The sequence below is a fragment of the Fonsecaea multimorphosa genome (genome assembly GCF_000836435.1).
Source record: "Fonsecaea multimorphosa CBS 102226 unplaced genomic scaffold supercont1.9, whole genome shotgun sequence".
In the NCBI taxonomy this organism is placed as follows: Eukaryota; Fungi; Ascomycota; class Eurotiomycetes; order Chaetothyriales; family Herpotrichiellaceae; genus Fonsecaea; species Fonsecaea multimorphosa.
Window position 1 is genome coordinate 123190 of NW_015971643.1, and position 11745 is coordinate 134934.

General features: G+C 52.5%; 5 protein-coding genes across 5 annotated transcripts; 4 read left to right on the plus strand and 1 right to left on the minus strand.

Annotated features, from left to right (window-relative positions):
- Nucleotides 1-18: 18 nt before the first annotated feature.
- Z520_05204 (uncharacterized protein) lies at nucleotides 19-2121 on the plus strand (the record flags this gene model as incomplete). Its single annotated transcript, XM_016775707.1, has 1 exon — nucleotides 19-2121. One exon carries the CDS (start codon nucleotides 19-21, stop codon nucleotides 2119-2121), a length of 2103 nt encoding a protein of 700 aa, XP_016632866.1.
- Nucleotides 2122-2668: 547 nt separating this feature from the next.
- Z520_05205 (uncharacterized protein) lies at nucleotides 2669-4226 on the minus strand (the record flags this gene model as incomplete). The annotated part of the gene is made up of 2 exons (XM_016775708.1): nucleotides 2669-3853; nucleotides 3921-4226. 2 exons carry the CDS (start codon nucleotides 4224-4226, stop codon nucleotides 2669-2671), a joined length of 1491 nt encoding a protein of 496 aa, XP_016632867.1.
- Nucleotides 4227-5380: 1154 nt separating this feature from the next.
- Nucleotides 5381-7369, plus strand: Z520_05206 (uncharacterized protein; the record flags this gene model as incomplete). Its single annotated transcript, XM_016775709.1, has 2 exons — nucleotides 5381-5551; nucleotides 5603-7369. The coding sequence occupies 2 exons, from the start codon at nucleotides 5381-5383 to the stop codon at nucleotides 7367-7369; spliced, it is 1938 nt and encodes a 645-aa protein (XP_016632868.1).
- A 435-nt stretch (nucleotides 7370-7804) lies between these two features.
- On the plus strand, nucleotides 7805-9335 carry Z520_05207 (uncharacterized protein; the record flags this gene model as incomplete). Its single annotated transcript, XM_016775710.1, has 2 exons — nucleotides 7805-7963; nucleotides 8022-9335. 2 exons carry the CDS (start codon nucleotides 7805-7807, stop codon nucleotides 9333-9335), a joined length of 1473 nt encoding a protein of 490 aa, XP_016632869.1.
- Nucleotides 9336-9911: 576 nt separating this feature from the next.
- On the plus strand, nucleotides 9912-11430 carry Z520_05208 (uncharacterized protein; the record flags this gene model as incomplete). The annotated part of the gene is made up of 2 exons (XM_016775711.1): nucleotides 9912-10190; nucleotides 10246-11430. The coding sequence occupies 2 exons, from the start codon at nucleotides 9912-9914 to the stop codon at nucleotides 11428-11430; spliced, it is 1464 nt and encodes a 487-aa protein (XP_016632870.1).
- Nucleotides 11431-11745: the final 315 nt, after the last annotated feature.

An 11745-nucleotide genomic window follows, 5' to 3' on the forward strand; every position in this document is an offset into this window, starting at 1 on the left:
TGACGCGGACGAGTGCTGATGTCTTTAATAGCAAATTCGTTCAATCTGATGCCTTTCAGCACTAGCGTAGACTGGCTCTTGGATGAGACGATACCCGGTGCATTCGATGAGTGGATGCAGAACTCTATGCCTATGCCTGATGGCGAAGGGCACACGATTCCAGTCCAAGCCCCAAGCATGACTGACGACAGTTCTTCCACAACATATCCTCAGTTCAACAATGATCCCATCATCTCGTATGCGAGCACGTTGTCGAAGCCCGGCGCTTCGTCTCTGCAGTCTGTGAATGCAGAGATCGCAAGACCGCTCCTCAACGATTATGATCCCGCCTTGCTCAAAGACTATTTCTTTCCAGGTCAATGCACCAATGGCACTCTTCCCCTCTCATTCCATGGTGATGATAGGGACAGCATACTCAGACAGGGTGAAGTGCCGGTCGGCGCCAGGCCCAAGTCTGTTCCACCGCGCAAAAAGCTTCCCGAACTGGACGAAGGTTCAAGATCGCGTATCTTGAAGCTGATTGACGAAACTCAACCGACGACGGTTGACAACATGGTGATCACCACTTCGTCTAACCTACTCTCGGCAGCTTCTCTACAACGTTATAGCAATCTTTTCTTTACTAAATTCAACGTGTCGTACCCTCTGATCCATCTACCAACATTTGATCCCTCGCTGACCGATGCTCTACTACTCATCGCTATCCTCTCAATTGGCGCCACCTACGATGGAAAAGACTCGCACCAAATGGCAATCGATATTCATAACGTACTGCGCCCGCGAATTATCCAGCACCCCTCATTCAACGAACAACCTGAGCTCTGGCTCTTACAGACAATCTTGCTGGTAGATTGTCTCGGAACCTCGAGGGCGGATCATAAACAACATGCGATGTCCAATATGTTCCACGGCCTCCTGATCAACCTCCTCCGAAGGGCTGATTGCCAAAATATCCGTACCCCACCAATTAGCTCGAGCTGCAGCGGTAATCAGCTTGAGCATCAATGGAAACAAGCCATGCATTTGGAACAAAGAAAGCGGTTGGCACTATTGTGCTTTTGTTGGGATACTCAACACGCCGTTCTCTTTTCACAGGCTTCTTGTCTGTCTGCGATCGAACTGCGACTTTCATTACCCTGCGACTTGGAAACATGGGAGGCAGAGACTGCCGAGACGTGGCTCAACAGTGCTCGGAAGAGTTCAACGAACTTGCTATTCTTGCCTGTTTTGAGAGCATATCTTCATCCAGACACCCATGCGCGGCCCCGACAGTTGGACACATTTGCGAGATACGTGCTGCTACATGGGCTAATGTCAATATCTTCCGATTTGAAGAGACGAGCTCAGACGTCACTTGGTAGGTCCTCCATGACTCTTTTCACTGGCTGGGAGCTCACGTCATTGTGTTCAGGTATCGACAATCAAGATGGCTCACCTCAAGGCCGCATTAGACGAGCATACGACAAATGGAAGGCTGATTTCGAAATGTATTGCCTCGATCTCAAACTCTCCAATCGGTACGATGCCAAGGCCTTCACGCCACTCAAAACTGCCATCCTGGCGCTATATCGAGCCGCCCACATCGCATTGAATGTCGAAGTTCTTGACCTACAGATCTTGGCCGGAGCAGAGAATATTCTGGGTAAACCGGTCAAGCCACATGATTATGAATCGAGTCGCAAAATCATCCACGGCTGGCTGGCATCCCCGCGGACTCGGATCACGGTCAGTCGCACGGCGGAGAATGCTTGTCGTATCGTTCGAGATGCGATCAGCGACCTTGAAGAGAACGATCTCACAGACCTATTCCACTATCCATGGTGCCTCTACTTGGCCTGTTTGTCCATCTGGGTACTCCACTCGGGTGGGGGAGTCGATGCTCGGCCTCAAGTCAAGGAACCCGCTGGGCAACCCAAAGATATCGACCACAAGAACGAAATGATCGCTCTGATCGGTGGCATGTTGTCGTGTGAGAGTATGGAGGATTGGAACCACACAGCGGGAGCTTACAGGACGCAAGGGCTGATGTGTTTTATGGCCAAAAAATTAGGTACTGTCAGGTGGGCTGCCATGCGGGAAGGAACCAAGGTCCTGGAGCGACTAGGGCGTCACCCGTCCTAGAATATTCCGAATCTGCTGTACGGTCCGGTGCAGTATGAAAGAAAGTCGACGGAAGATCCGTTGACTTTCCGATCCTTTTTTTGACGTGCAAAAGTGGCTCTGGTGCATCTCGCATATGCCTTGGTTGATGAACGAAGCCAAAACAGCGCGCACAAATAGCTTACCCTAGTCATAACATGTGCTGTGCTTTGGGCCTGGATCCGAGACAAGCGCTCCCACGTACTCAGTGGTCAGCCAGGCTTCCTCGATGCTCCGTCGTGTGCCAGGTCAAAGCAGCCTCACTCCCTTTCCTGAACGAAAATGGTAAAGAATATTAAAGTATAGTTCGGGGTATTGTATAGTACATATATACCTCGTATATATATACTGATTCGCTGGCAATCTATGCAAGTCTCTCCTTTGTTGAGAATCCTCCCTGGGTAGCGCGTCTCATATGAAGCGAATGAATGACAATGTTTTTTTCCCCTCCTTTTGGTACTGTTTCCCTAAGCTGTGTCTCGGCGCAGAGAGCCATTGGTGACGATGACGAGGATGATTGGTGACGCGATTATCCTCGCGGTGTCAGCCTGACCATGAGCTCGTCCATGAAGAAAACCATCGACCGAACCACCTCGGGTTCTTTCTCGGGGTTGACCAGCTCGATGTCAAACCTATTCAACAGCTCGGGAAGGAACTTCTTCATCTCGATCCACGCAATGTGCTGCCCGATGCAGACCCTCCTGCCGGCGGAGAAGAACAGATTGGCGCGCTCCATTTTGGAGAGTTGTGCCTCGTCAGCCTCGATCCAACGCTCGGGTCTGAACTCGTCGACTCGGTCACCCCAGATGGACGGGTCGCGATTCAATGCGTGTATGTTGACAGCCACCACGGTCCCAGGGGGGACGTAGGTGCCGGAAATCTCAATGCCGGGTCCATTGGGGGGAACCTCGCGCTCGATCGGGTCGAGGATCAGCGGACGCATGCGCCCGGCTTCCTTGATGCAGGCTTCCAGATACCGGAGTTTCGAGACCGATTGCCACGAGGGCGGAGAGGAGAGCTTTGCGTCCTCGATCTCGGCTCGTAACCGCGCCATCGTGTGTGGGTTGGTCAGAAGGTGGTAGAGGGTCAGGTTGACGGCCCCCGCGGTGGTCTCGGCGCCCGCGTGGATCGTCGAGATGAGCAGGCCGATAATGGTGGATCTATCGAATGTGGCGGGATCCCGCTCGCTCGCCTGTAGGTACCGGTCGAGAAGGTCGGAATGCGTGCCCAATCCGCCCTTTTCAAGCCGAGTTTGGAGGCGTTCTACGGCGAGTCTACCAAGAAGGGACGTTCCGCTCGTGCCTCTAGCCGCAAAGCGGTTCTTGTATATGAGCTTCTCCAATTTGGGCAGGGCTTGCCAATTGTGCCAATGCTCAAAACGCTGACGGGTGCCCTCCAAGGTGTTTCCTAGATCAGACTGTTTCTCCATGAAGCCTTGGTCGTCGCTGAAGGCGATGTTGCAGATGGTGTCGAAGGCGAAGAAGATGTTCCACCTAGCAATGTTCAATTCCGAATCCGTGTTGGCGAGTAGTCGGCTGATCAGATTCTTGATATTGCGGTCGACGTGGCATTCGTAGTCGAGGATGGCCGTGGTCGTGAAGGCCCCAACAATCTGCCTTTTCATCGCCGTGACGCGGGCTTCGTTTCGCTCAGTGGCGAAGGAGCTTATCAGCTTCCCATTGACCGGCTGGAAGGCCACCTCGTATGATTCTGCCTGTGGGGATAGAAAAATGTCCTTCAGCCCAGCTCCGAACTTGTGGAATCATCGAGCCGAGACATACCTTGAGAAGTACGTTCTTGGTATTGAAGACAACGCCCACAGCCGAGAGGTCGCTGAACAAGACTTTGTTCGGCCCGTAGCTCACGACTGGGCCGTACTGCCTGTCTAGCGCCAGAGCGATGTCATCAAAGTACTCTTTGTTCCAGAACTTCCTGGCCAACCAAAACCCGGAGAATTTGGCCGCAAGGGGACCGGGGATATGTCTCAACCTCCAGTATTGTAGGATGGATTTGAGGAAGAGGGACGCAACAGCGAGTCCCACCAGGACCAGAGGAATTGTGAAGGGAAATACGACAGAATACATCATGGTGACGACGAGGGCGGTGGATGGAGATTCTTTTTGGCTGTGCCGCGATTAACAGATCGAAGTTCTGACCAGCGCACGACAACATAAGTCTCTTTTATATAGCGGACCGTGGCAACTCGTTTATCTGACCATTCCAGCTTACCTTAGTACATTTGGTTGTTGGGCTGCCTTACCTTGAGCGACCGATTAGGTTCGCACCCTTGGGAGGCCTAACACATCGTCGAGTTGGGGAGTGAGTAATAGGATAGCCATTGGGTTTTCGTTCCACACTCTCTCGCCCCGGTACGGACGTATGCGACCCATGAACTGGTGGGCGGCATAGGACCAATCATACAAAAAGCCAGATTGTTACAACCGGTTGCCCTTCCCTCATGTAGAAAATGCGTTCTGCCCTCTTGGGTAAAGCCATCGTAGTCAGCGAATGGCGCACAGCCAGCAAATAGCAGCTCCTGTTCAGCTTAAGAGGGTAGTCTCATGGAATCTGAGGCAGCACATTTTGATAGGCCTTGAGAAGTTTCTTGGAAGATGAGCTGAGATGGAGTGAGTTGATATCTGAGGGGCAAGATGTCTGGCCTTGAACATTGAACACGCTGCGTATAGGGGATATTCATGTCAGCCCAGCAAGCACAACACGGGGATGGTCACATTATTTTGTATGTATCACGGCCATTCTCTGACTGTCATTGTTGGCAAACGCATATTGGATTCAGAATATAGGAGGTCTCAACGGCGTTGGGTGAGCAGGCGTGGGAAGAGCAGGGCCACCACAGGTTCAAGTATTACTACGAGTTAGTTCCGTGCTTCGTCCGGATCTCGGCGAGTCGGCTAAGCCGTCACGTGACTGGGTGGCGGCTCGGCGTGTTCTGCCCCGGAAAATCTCTTTTATCCGCTGTGGTTCCAGACTTGCTGGCGGTGCAATGCCACGAATGCCTCGGTTGCCGCCCGCAGCAAACAAGGGACCATCCAGTGCCTCCGCCTCCGCCAAACCACCTGCATGTACATACTCGGTATTCCGTCCAGTATTATTAAACCTGTTCGTCACCATCACTGCCGTCCTTACAAAAACGTGACCTGACCTGCCTCCCAAGAAAGCAACACGCTTCCTCATTCTGTCTTTCTTTCTCAGCCTCTTTCCCTCTCATCTAGCGTCGACCATGTCTTTTCTTGGGGGTGCCGAGTGTTCGACAGCGGGCAACCCGCTTACCCAATTCAAAAACCATGTTCAGAGCGACAACACCCTCCAACGGGACCGGCTTGTCGGCCGGGCCCAACCTGGGCTGGAAGAGAGCATGCGTTCTCGAATGACGCCGAATGGCTCTGATCAGGTATTCATCTCCAGACCACGCCGGAGAAAGACGCTGCTAACTGCGGAACAGATGATGAACGACTTCATGCAACAATCCGGCATGCCCCAGCCCTTCGCCATGGAGCAACTAAGACACGACCTTCCCAATCTTCAAGGCATAACGCGGCGGTCACCTTCCCCCGGCTGGGCCGCAGAGTTTGACCCCGGTGAACAAGCAAGAATGGAGGCTGCTTTTGCAAACCCAAGACTCAATGGTCAGAGCCAACCAACCTTTTCGCCACAGGAATTTGCTCGCTTCCAACAAGCCCAAGCACAACGAACCGCAAGCCCCATCATGCAAACGCCCTCTATGATGAATAGCTATCAGAGCCCGATGGGCATGGGATATATGGGTGGCATGAACCTCGGGATGAATTTTGGATCCCTACATATGCAACAACAACCTGAACAAACCACGGACAAAGGGAAAGGTCGGATGGTGGAACTTGATGATGCAAACTGGGAGGCCCAGTTTAAAGAACTCGAGTCGCAGCACGATAACATTTCAGAACAGGCCAATGAGGCAATACAGAGAGAACTCGAGGAAATTGACAGGTCAGTGGAATCTCCCGCCGACGGATTTGAAGATTTCGAGAAAGTATGGCAATGGCATGGAGCGAAAACTGAACACGAGTGCAGAGACATGTACGAAGAAGTTGCCAAAGACGACCCTTTTACTGCAGAGGACCTTGCTGCTTGGGAAAACTTCGACTCCACAATGGGACTGAATACGCATCATCCTTTCGAACGAGAGCCAATGCTCGGAGATTACATGTTTGAATCACAAAATCCCTACCTAGAAAACAACGCGACGTCCAGGTCAGCATTCGAACAAGGGAAAGAGATCCTTGAGTCACACGGCAACCTGTCACTTGCAGCATTGGCATTTGAGGCTGCCGTGCAACAAGAACCCAACCATGTAGAAGCATGGGTCTTACTTGGCGCTGCTCAGGCCCAAAACGAAAAAGAGTCACCGGCCATCCGGGCTCTGGAGAAGGCGTTAGAGCTTGACCCCAACAATCTCGACGCTCTGATGGCCTTGGCTGTTTCATACACTAACGAGGGCTATGACAGCACGGCCTACCGGACACTTGAACGCTGGCTCAGCGTCAAATACCCTCAAATCCACCCTCCTGAGAATTTGTCGAGTCCTGCTGAGCACGGCTTCACCGACAGAGCGATTTTGCATGAGAGAGTTGTCGACCTTTTTATCAAGGCTGCTCAGTTGTCGCCTTCTGGAGAGCAAATGGATCCCGACGTGCAGGTTGGACTCGGTGTTCTCTTCTACGGCAATGAAGATTTTGAAAAGGCTGTGGACTGCTTCAAGGCTGCTCTTGCATCTACAGAGAGCGGGATGGTCAACCAAGAACGCGAAGTGCATTTGCTGTGGAATCGACTAGGCGCGACGCTGGCCAATTCTGGTCGGTCCGAGGATGCGATCACTGCATACTGCAAAGCGTTGGAGGTCAACCCCAATTTTGTTCGAGCACGATATAATCTGGGCGTTTCATGCATTAATATTGGCTGTTACCCTGAGGCAGCTGGGCATTTATTGGGGGCTTTGAATCTACATCGAGCTGTGAGTGAACAGGGTCTAGACAAAGCCAGAGAAATAGTCGGAGACGGCAGTGGCGGAATCTCAGATGCCGAGCTGGAGAGGATGATACATCAAAACGAGAGCACAAATCTCTATGACACTTTGAGAAGAGCATTTACGGGCATGGGAAGACGGGATTTGACAGAGAGGGTTGGGGTTGGCATGAACCTGGACCAGTTCAGAGGCGAGTTTGAATTCTGAGGCTGGAAAAAAGGGCTCCTATAGAATGAAGAAATGAATCCTTTCAGGCCTCTTTTCCTCCACCATGCATCGGCTTTGACGCCTTGTCCCGCTCGTCTCGGCAGCTTTGTCCGCCCTGTCAGCCTTGTCAGCCTCAGGGGCCTAGGCCTGTTCACAACACTCCGACATTCACTCGAGAAGGGCTTTGGTGCTTCCAATTTCGCATCCCGGGATGGAAACTGTCCTTCCTGTCACATTAAATATTCCAAGCTCAATGGTCGTCGTTATCCAGCCTCGTTCCCGGTTAGATGGGTGGTCCGTGAGTCGCCGCATGTATGTACTATGCCGAAACCAGCACTGTGCAGGCAGCGACGACTTCTTTCGACAGCCTCAGCCGGTCGACGCCTGATGGCCAATCCTCAAAAGCTCAGTTGCCATATGCACACGAATGAAATCATGTTTGCAGCACAGCGCCAGTCGCTCCTCCCCCTTCTCAAGTGGAAACCCGAGCATCGTGGGGGCCTCTACTTCATCGAAACAAGTGATGAACAATCAGGCCGGCTCCGACATGGAGTTCTGGAGGACGACGAAGTCCATAACTGGGTCCTAGCAAATGTGAGTCCCTCGACGGTCCCATCAAGCAGTCCGGTTGAAATCTGACTGCAGCGACAAGTCGTGTCTACCAGAGTCTCCTCCACCAAAGTCGATGTTGGGCGGCTTTCGGCTCCTACTGTGCGAGAGGTCGAGTCTGCGAGACGAAGGTTTACAGTGGCGAGAGCTGCACATGAGCAGAGACTCGTTTACCCTCGTGGAAGAAGCGTTCCTCCTTCCCAGCGCGACGGTCCCGGCATTTTTTGACATGGTCGGTGTATATTCCCGGTTCACAGAGTGCGACGCTGCCACGAGCAAGATCAAGTATCTCAAGATTCTCGTCCAGGGACGCCGGAAACTTGGGGTGGCGGATTGCGTGCTGTCTCTTTGCTACTGTCGTGACACCGGCTGGACCTACGGATTCCTCTGCGGCGAGGGGCTCATGGAGGCAGCCGAGATCATGAACACTGAACCTCTCATGCCTGTTCTACTGGGTTTGCTGAACCCATGCCTTCATCTCAAATCCGATCCCATACTTATTCCTGCCATGCTACTCAAGATCTACACTGAACGTATCCACCTCTTCTTGAGGAAGCAGATCGTTAGATTGGACGAGCTGGAGGAGGAGATTGGGGTGAGTCGTCCTGGCCGAGTCACGAAGGCGCGATCGCTTGAGAACTGGCCTAGCGACATCGATATTAAGAAGGTGACAATTGGCCTACACTCAATAGCCACGGAACTATACTATCTGAACCGAACCTGTCTCTGGACCCACGAGTGCCTTGAATTCCTCCATACGTTGGCAGTAGAGTGCCTGGACTACACCAACAGATGTCCTACCAGACATGTCGAAATGCGGCAGGGAATTGAATATGAGACCACGAGGATGAAATGGATAGCTGGCACTCTCGACACGAGCAAAGAGAGAGTGGAGACGCAGCTGAGCGTGTTGTACTCTGCAACAAGCCAGAGGGAGAACGCCATTGCCCTCAACTACAGTCGAATGGCGCAAGAGCAGAACGAAATCTCCCTTCGCGACGTTCAGATGAACACGCGCATTGCCACGTCGACCAAACAGGACAGCATCGCCATGACAACCTTCACCTTCATCGCAGCCCTCTTCCTGCCGGGGACATACGTCGCATCACTGTTCAGTATGAGCATGTTCGATTGGCTACCCTCAGACGGGAATGGTAGCGGTGGCGCACCGAGGGTATCAGCCAACTTCTACATCTACTGGTGCATCACGGTCCCGTTGACGCTGCTGGTCATGGCAGGATGGTACGTGTGGTACAGGAGGGCCGATCAAGCATGGCAGAAAGACACAGGGTACAGCCTGAATGATAACACTGGTGCAAACAGGACTGTAGAAGTAGGGGTAAAATCTGATGGGTAAATGCTGCGTCGAGACAGCCACCTAGGTAGTTGGAAGATCCGTCACAGGCGTTAAAGCTGTATACAACCACCGAAGAGGCTCTCCTGTCTCGAAGAGCAACTGATTTACGATCAACGAACGCCTTTGCCAGCATTAGTCCTAAGTACTCTTGACTTCCCTCGGGCATTGAAGTCTGAAGCATAAGAAGGTGACAAAGAGATCCTTTGAAATGAACGTATCTCTGTCTTTAAGACCAAGATGAGCGTGAGACGAAGATGAAGGTGAAGATGAAGGTGGGAGTGTGAGCAGGAGAGAGAGTCGAGAGGAGGGTTAAAAGCGGCGAGGGGTTAAGCATCCGCCTCACCTCGCCGCGTCTGCTGATCCGCCAGTGGTCGGGGATTGAACTTGGAAACAACAGCAACCCACCTCTGCATGGCCAACTGACGAAACAATCTACTAGATCAGAACCCAGTTTTATCGACGTCTACTCCGACCGCTTGTCGCGCGCGAGGCTCGAATTGTCCTCCAGATCGCTGATCGGGCGCAGTCCAAGGAACCTCAGGTGCCTGCGCTGCGGGGGATCGAACTGAGCTCAACATGGACGATCATGGCGAGTTCGACAGCGTCTCATGGCAACGAGAAGATACACCAGAGGGGGAATCATCAGCTCCGTTTCACGGCAGCCTGCCAGATAGATCCGCCACCGGGCCGCGGAGCGACAGCATATCCAGTGAACCTCAGGCAGGTGAACATGCGGACAACGTCGACTTGGGTGGCATAGGCCGCGACGGTATCTTGGAAGTGACTGTTGATACTCCACTCAAAGAGAACGACGGTACCAAAGATGCTTATGTTTCGTACTTGGTCACCACTCATGTAGGGTCGTCACTTGCTTGTCAACACGACCTTCGAGCTGACATTGTTTCCACAGACAGACTTCAAGTCCTTTCAAAAGACCGACTTTGCTGTCCGGCGACGTTTCACAGACTTTGTCTTCCTCCGACAGACATTGCACCGAGATTATCAAGCCTGCGCGATCCCTCCTTTACCTGAGAAGAACAACATGGCCTATGTTCGAGGAGACCGGTTTAGCACAGAATTCACCCAGCGCCGGGCGTGGTCGTTACATCGCTTCCTCAAAAGGTGCACTCTGCACCCGGTATTACGGAGAGCTCCCATACTTCTGTTGTTCCTAGAGACCGGAGATTGGAATGCACAGATGCGAATGAGACCATCACGCAGCAATACGCTGGGCGAAAGCGGGGCGAGCAACACATCGGCTCCGTCAGGATTCTTCGATAACGTCGCGGATACCATGTTGAACGCCTTCTCCAAAGTCCACAAACCCGACAAACGGTTTATTGAAGTGACAGAACGCGCCAACAAACTCGACGAAGACTTGTCGCATGTTGAGAAAATCATTGCCCGCGTCGCTCGAAGAGAAGGGGATCTTGAAACTGACTACGCCGACCTTGCCAACAACATGCGCAGACTGACTCCCTTAGAACCAGCAATCGAAGCTCAGCTGCAAACTTTCGCCGGGTGCGTGGAAGAGACGTCGAGAGGGTGGAAACAACTGAAGGACCACACGGATCAAAACTACCTGGGGAGTCTCCGAGATATGGAGGCATACATCAATTCCGTCAAATCGCTCCTGAAGACACGCGAGCAAAAGCAGCTCGATTTCGAAGGACTCACGGACTACCTGCAAAAGGCCACCTCAGAACGCGACCTGTTAGCTTCGAATAACCCTTACTCACATGGCAGCAATCTGAATCCGGCGACCTTCATCCGCAACAAAGTCGAAGACATGCGCGGGGTTGACCATGAGACCTCCCGCCGCGAACGCGCGCGCAAACTAGAACTCAAAATTGCAGAGCTCAACCGAGAGGTTGACAGCGCCAAATCCACCAGCGAAATGTTCGATGAGCAGGTGGTCCGCGAGGTTGCCGACTTTGAACGGATCAAGGGAGTGGAGTTTCGCGATAGCCTGGGCGCTTTGGCAACCCAACATATGGAGTTTTACCAGAATGTCATCTCGACGTGGGAAAGGTTCCTGGTTGATATGGATGCTGACAAGCACATACACAAAGATAAGGGGAGGGCAGCTGCATAGTGCCGGGAAGTGAACTGTAGGCGGGAAAGGCCTGGATCAGGTATTTTGACATGCTGAGGCGTCAATGCGCTCGCGAGCAGGTGGTAATTCTTCGATCATGAATGATAACGAAAGCGTCCCCGGTAGTGCCACCGCTCACCTCCACAAGGAACACAGTTGAGCCAGGTTCTGAGGAAGTGGTGCTTTTCCAAACAAGTCTGTCCTGTTTTCCCGTGTTCGACCTGTCTCTATAACAGCATTGGAACCCGCGTTTTTCTTTTGTCACTTGATACATTCTATGTGCGAGGTAAAAGCAGGTCATCCAACTTCCCAGAA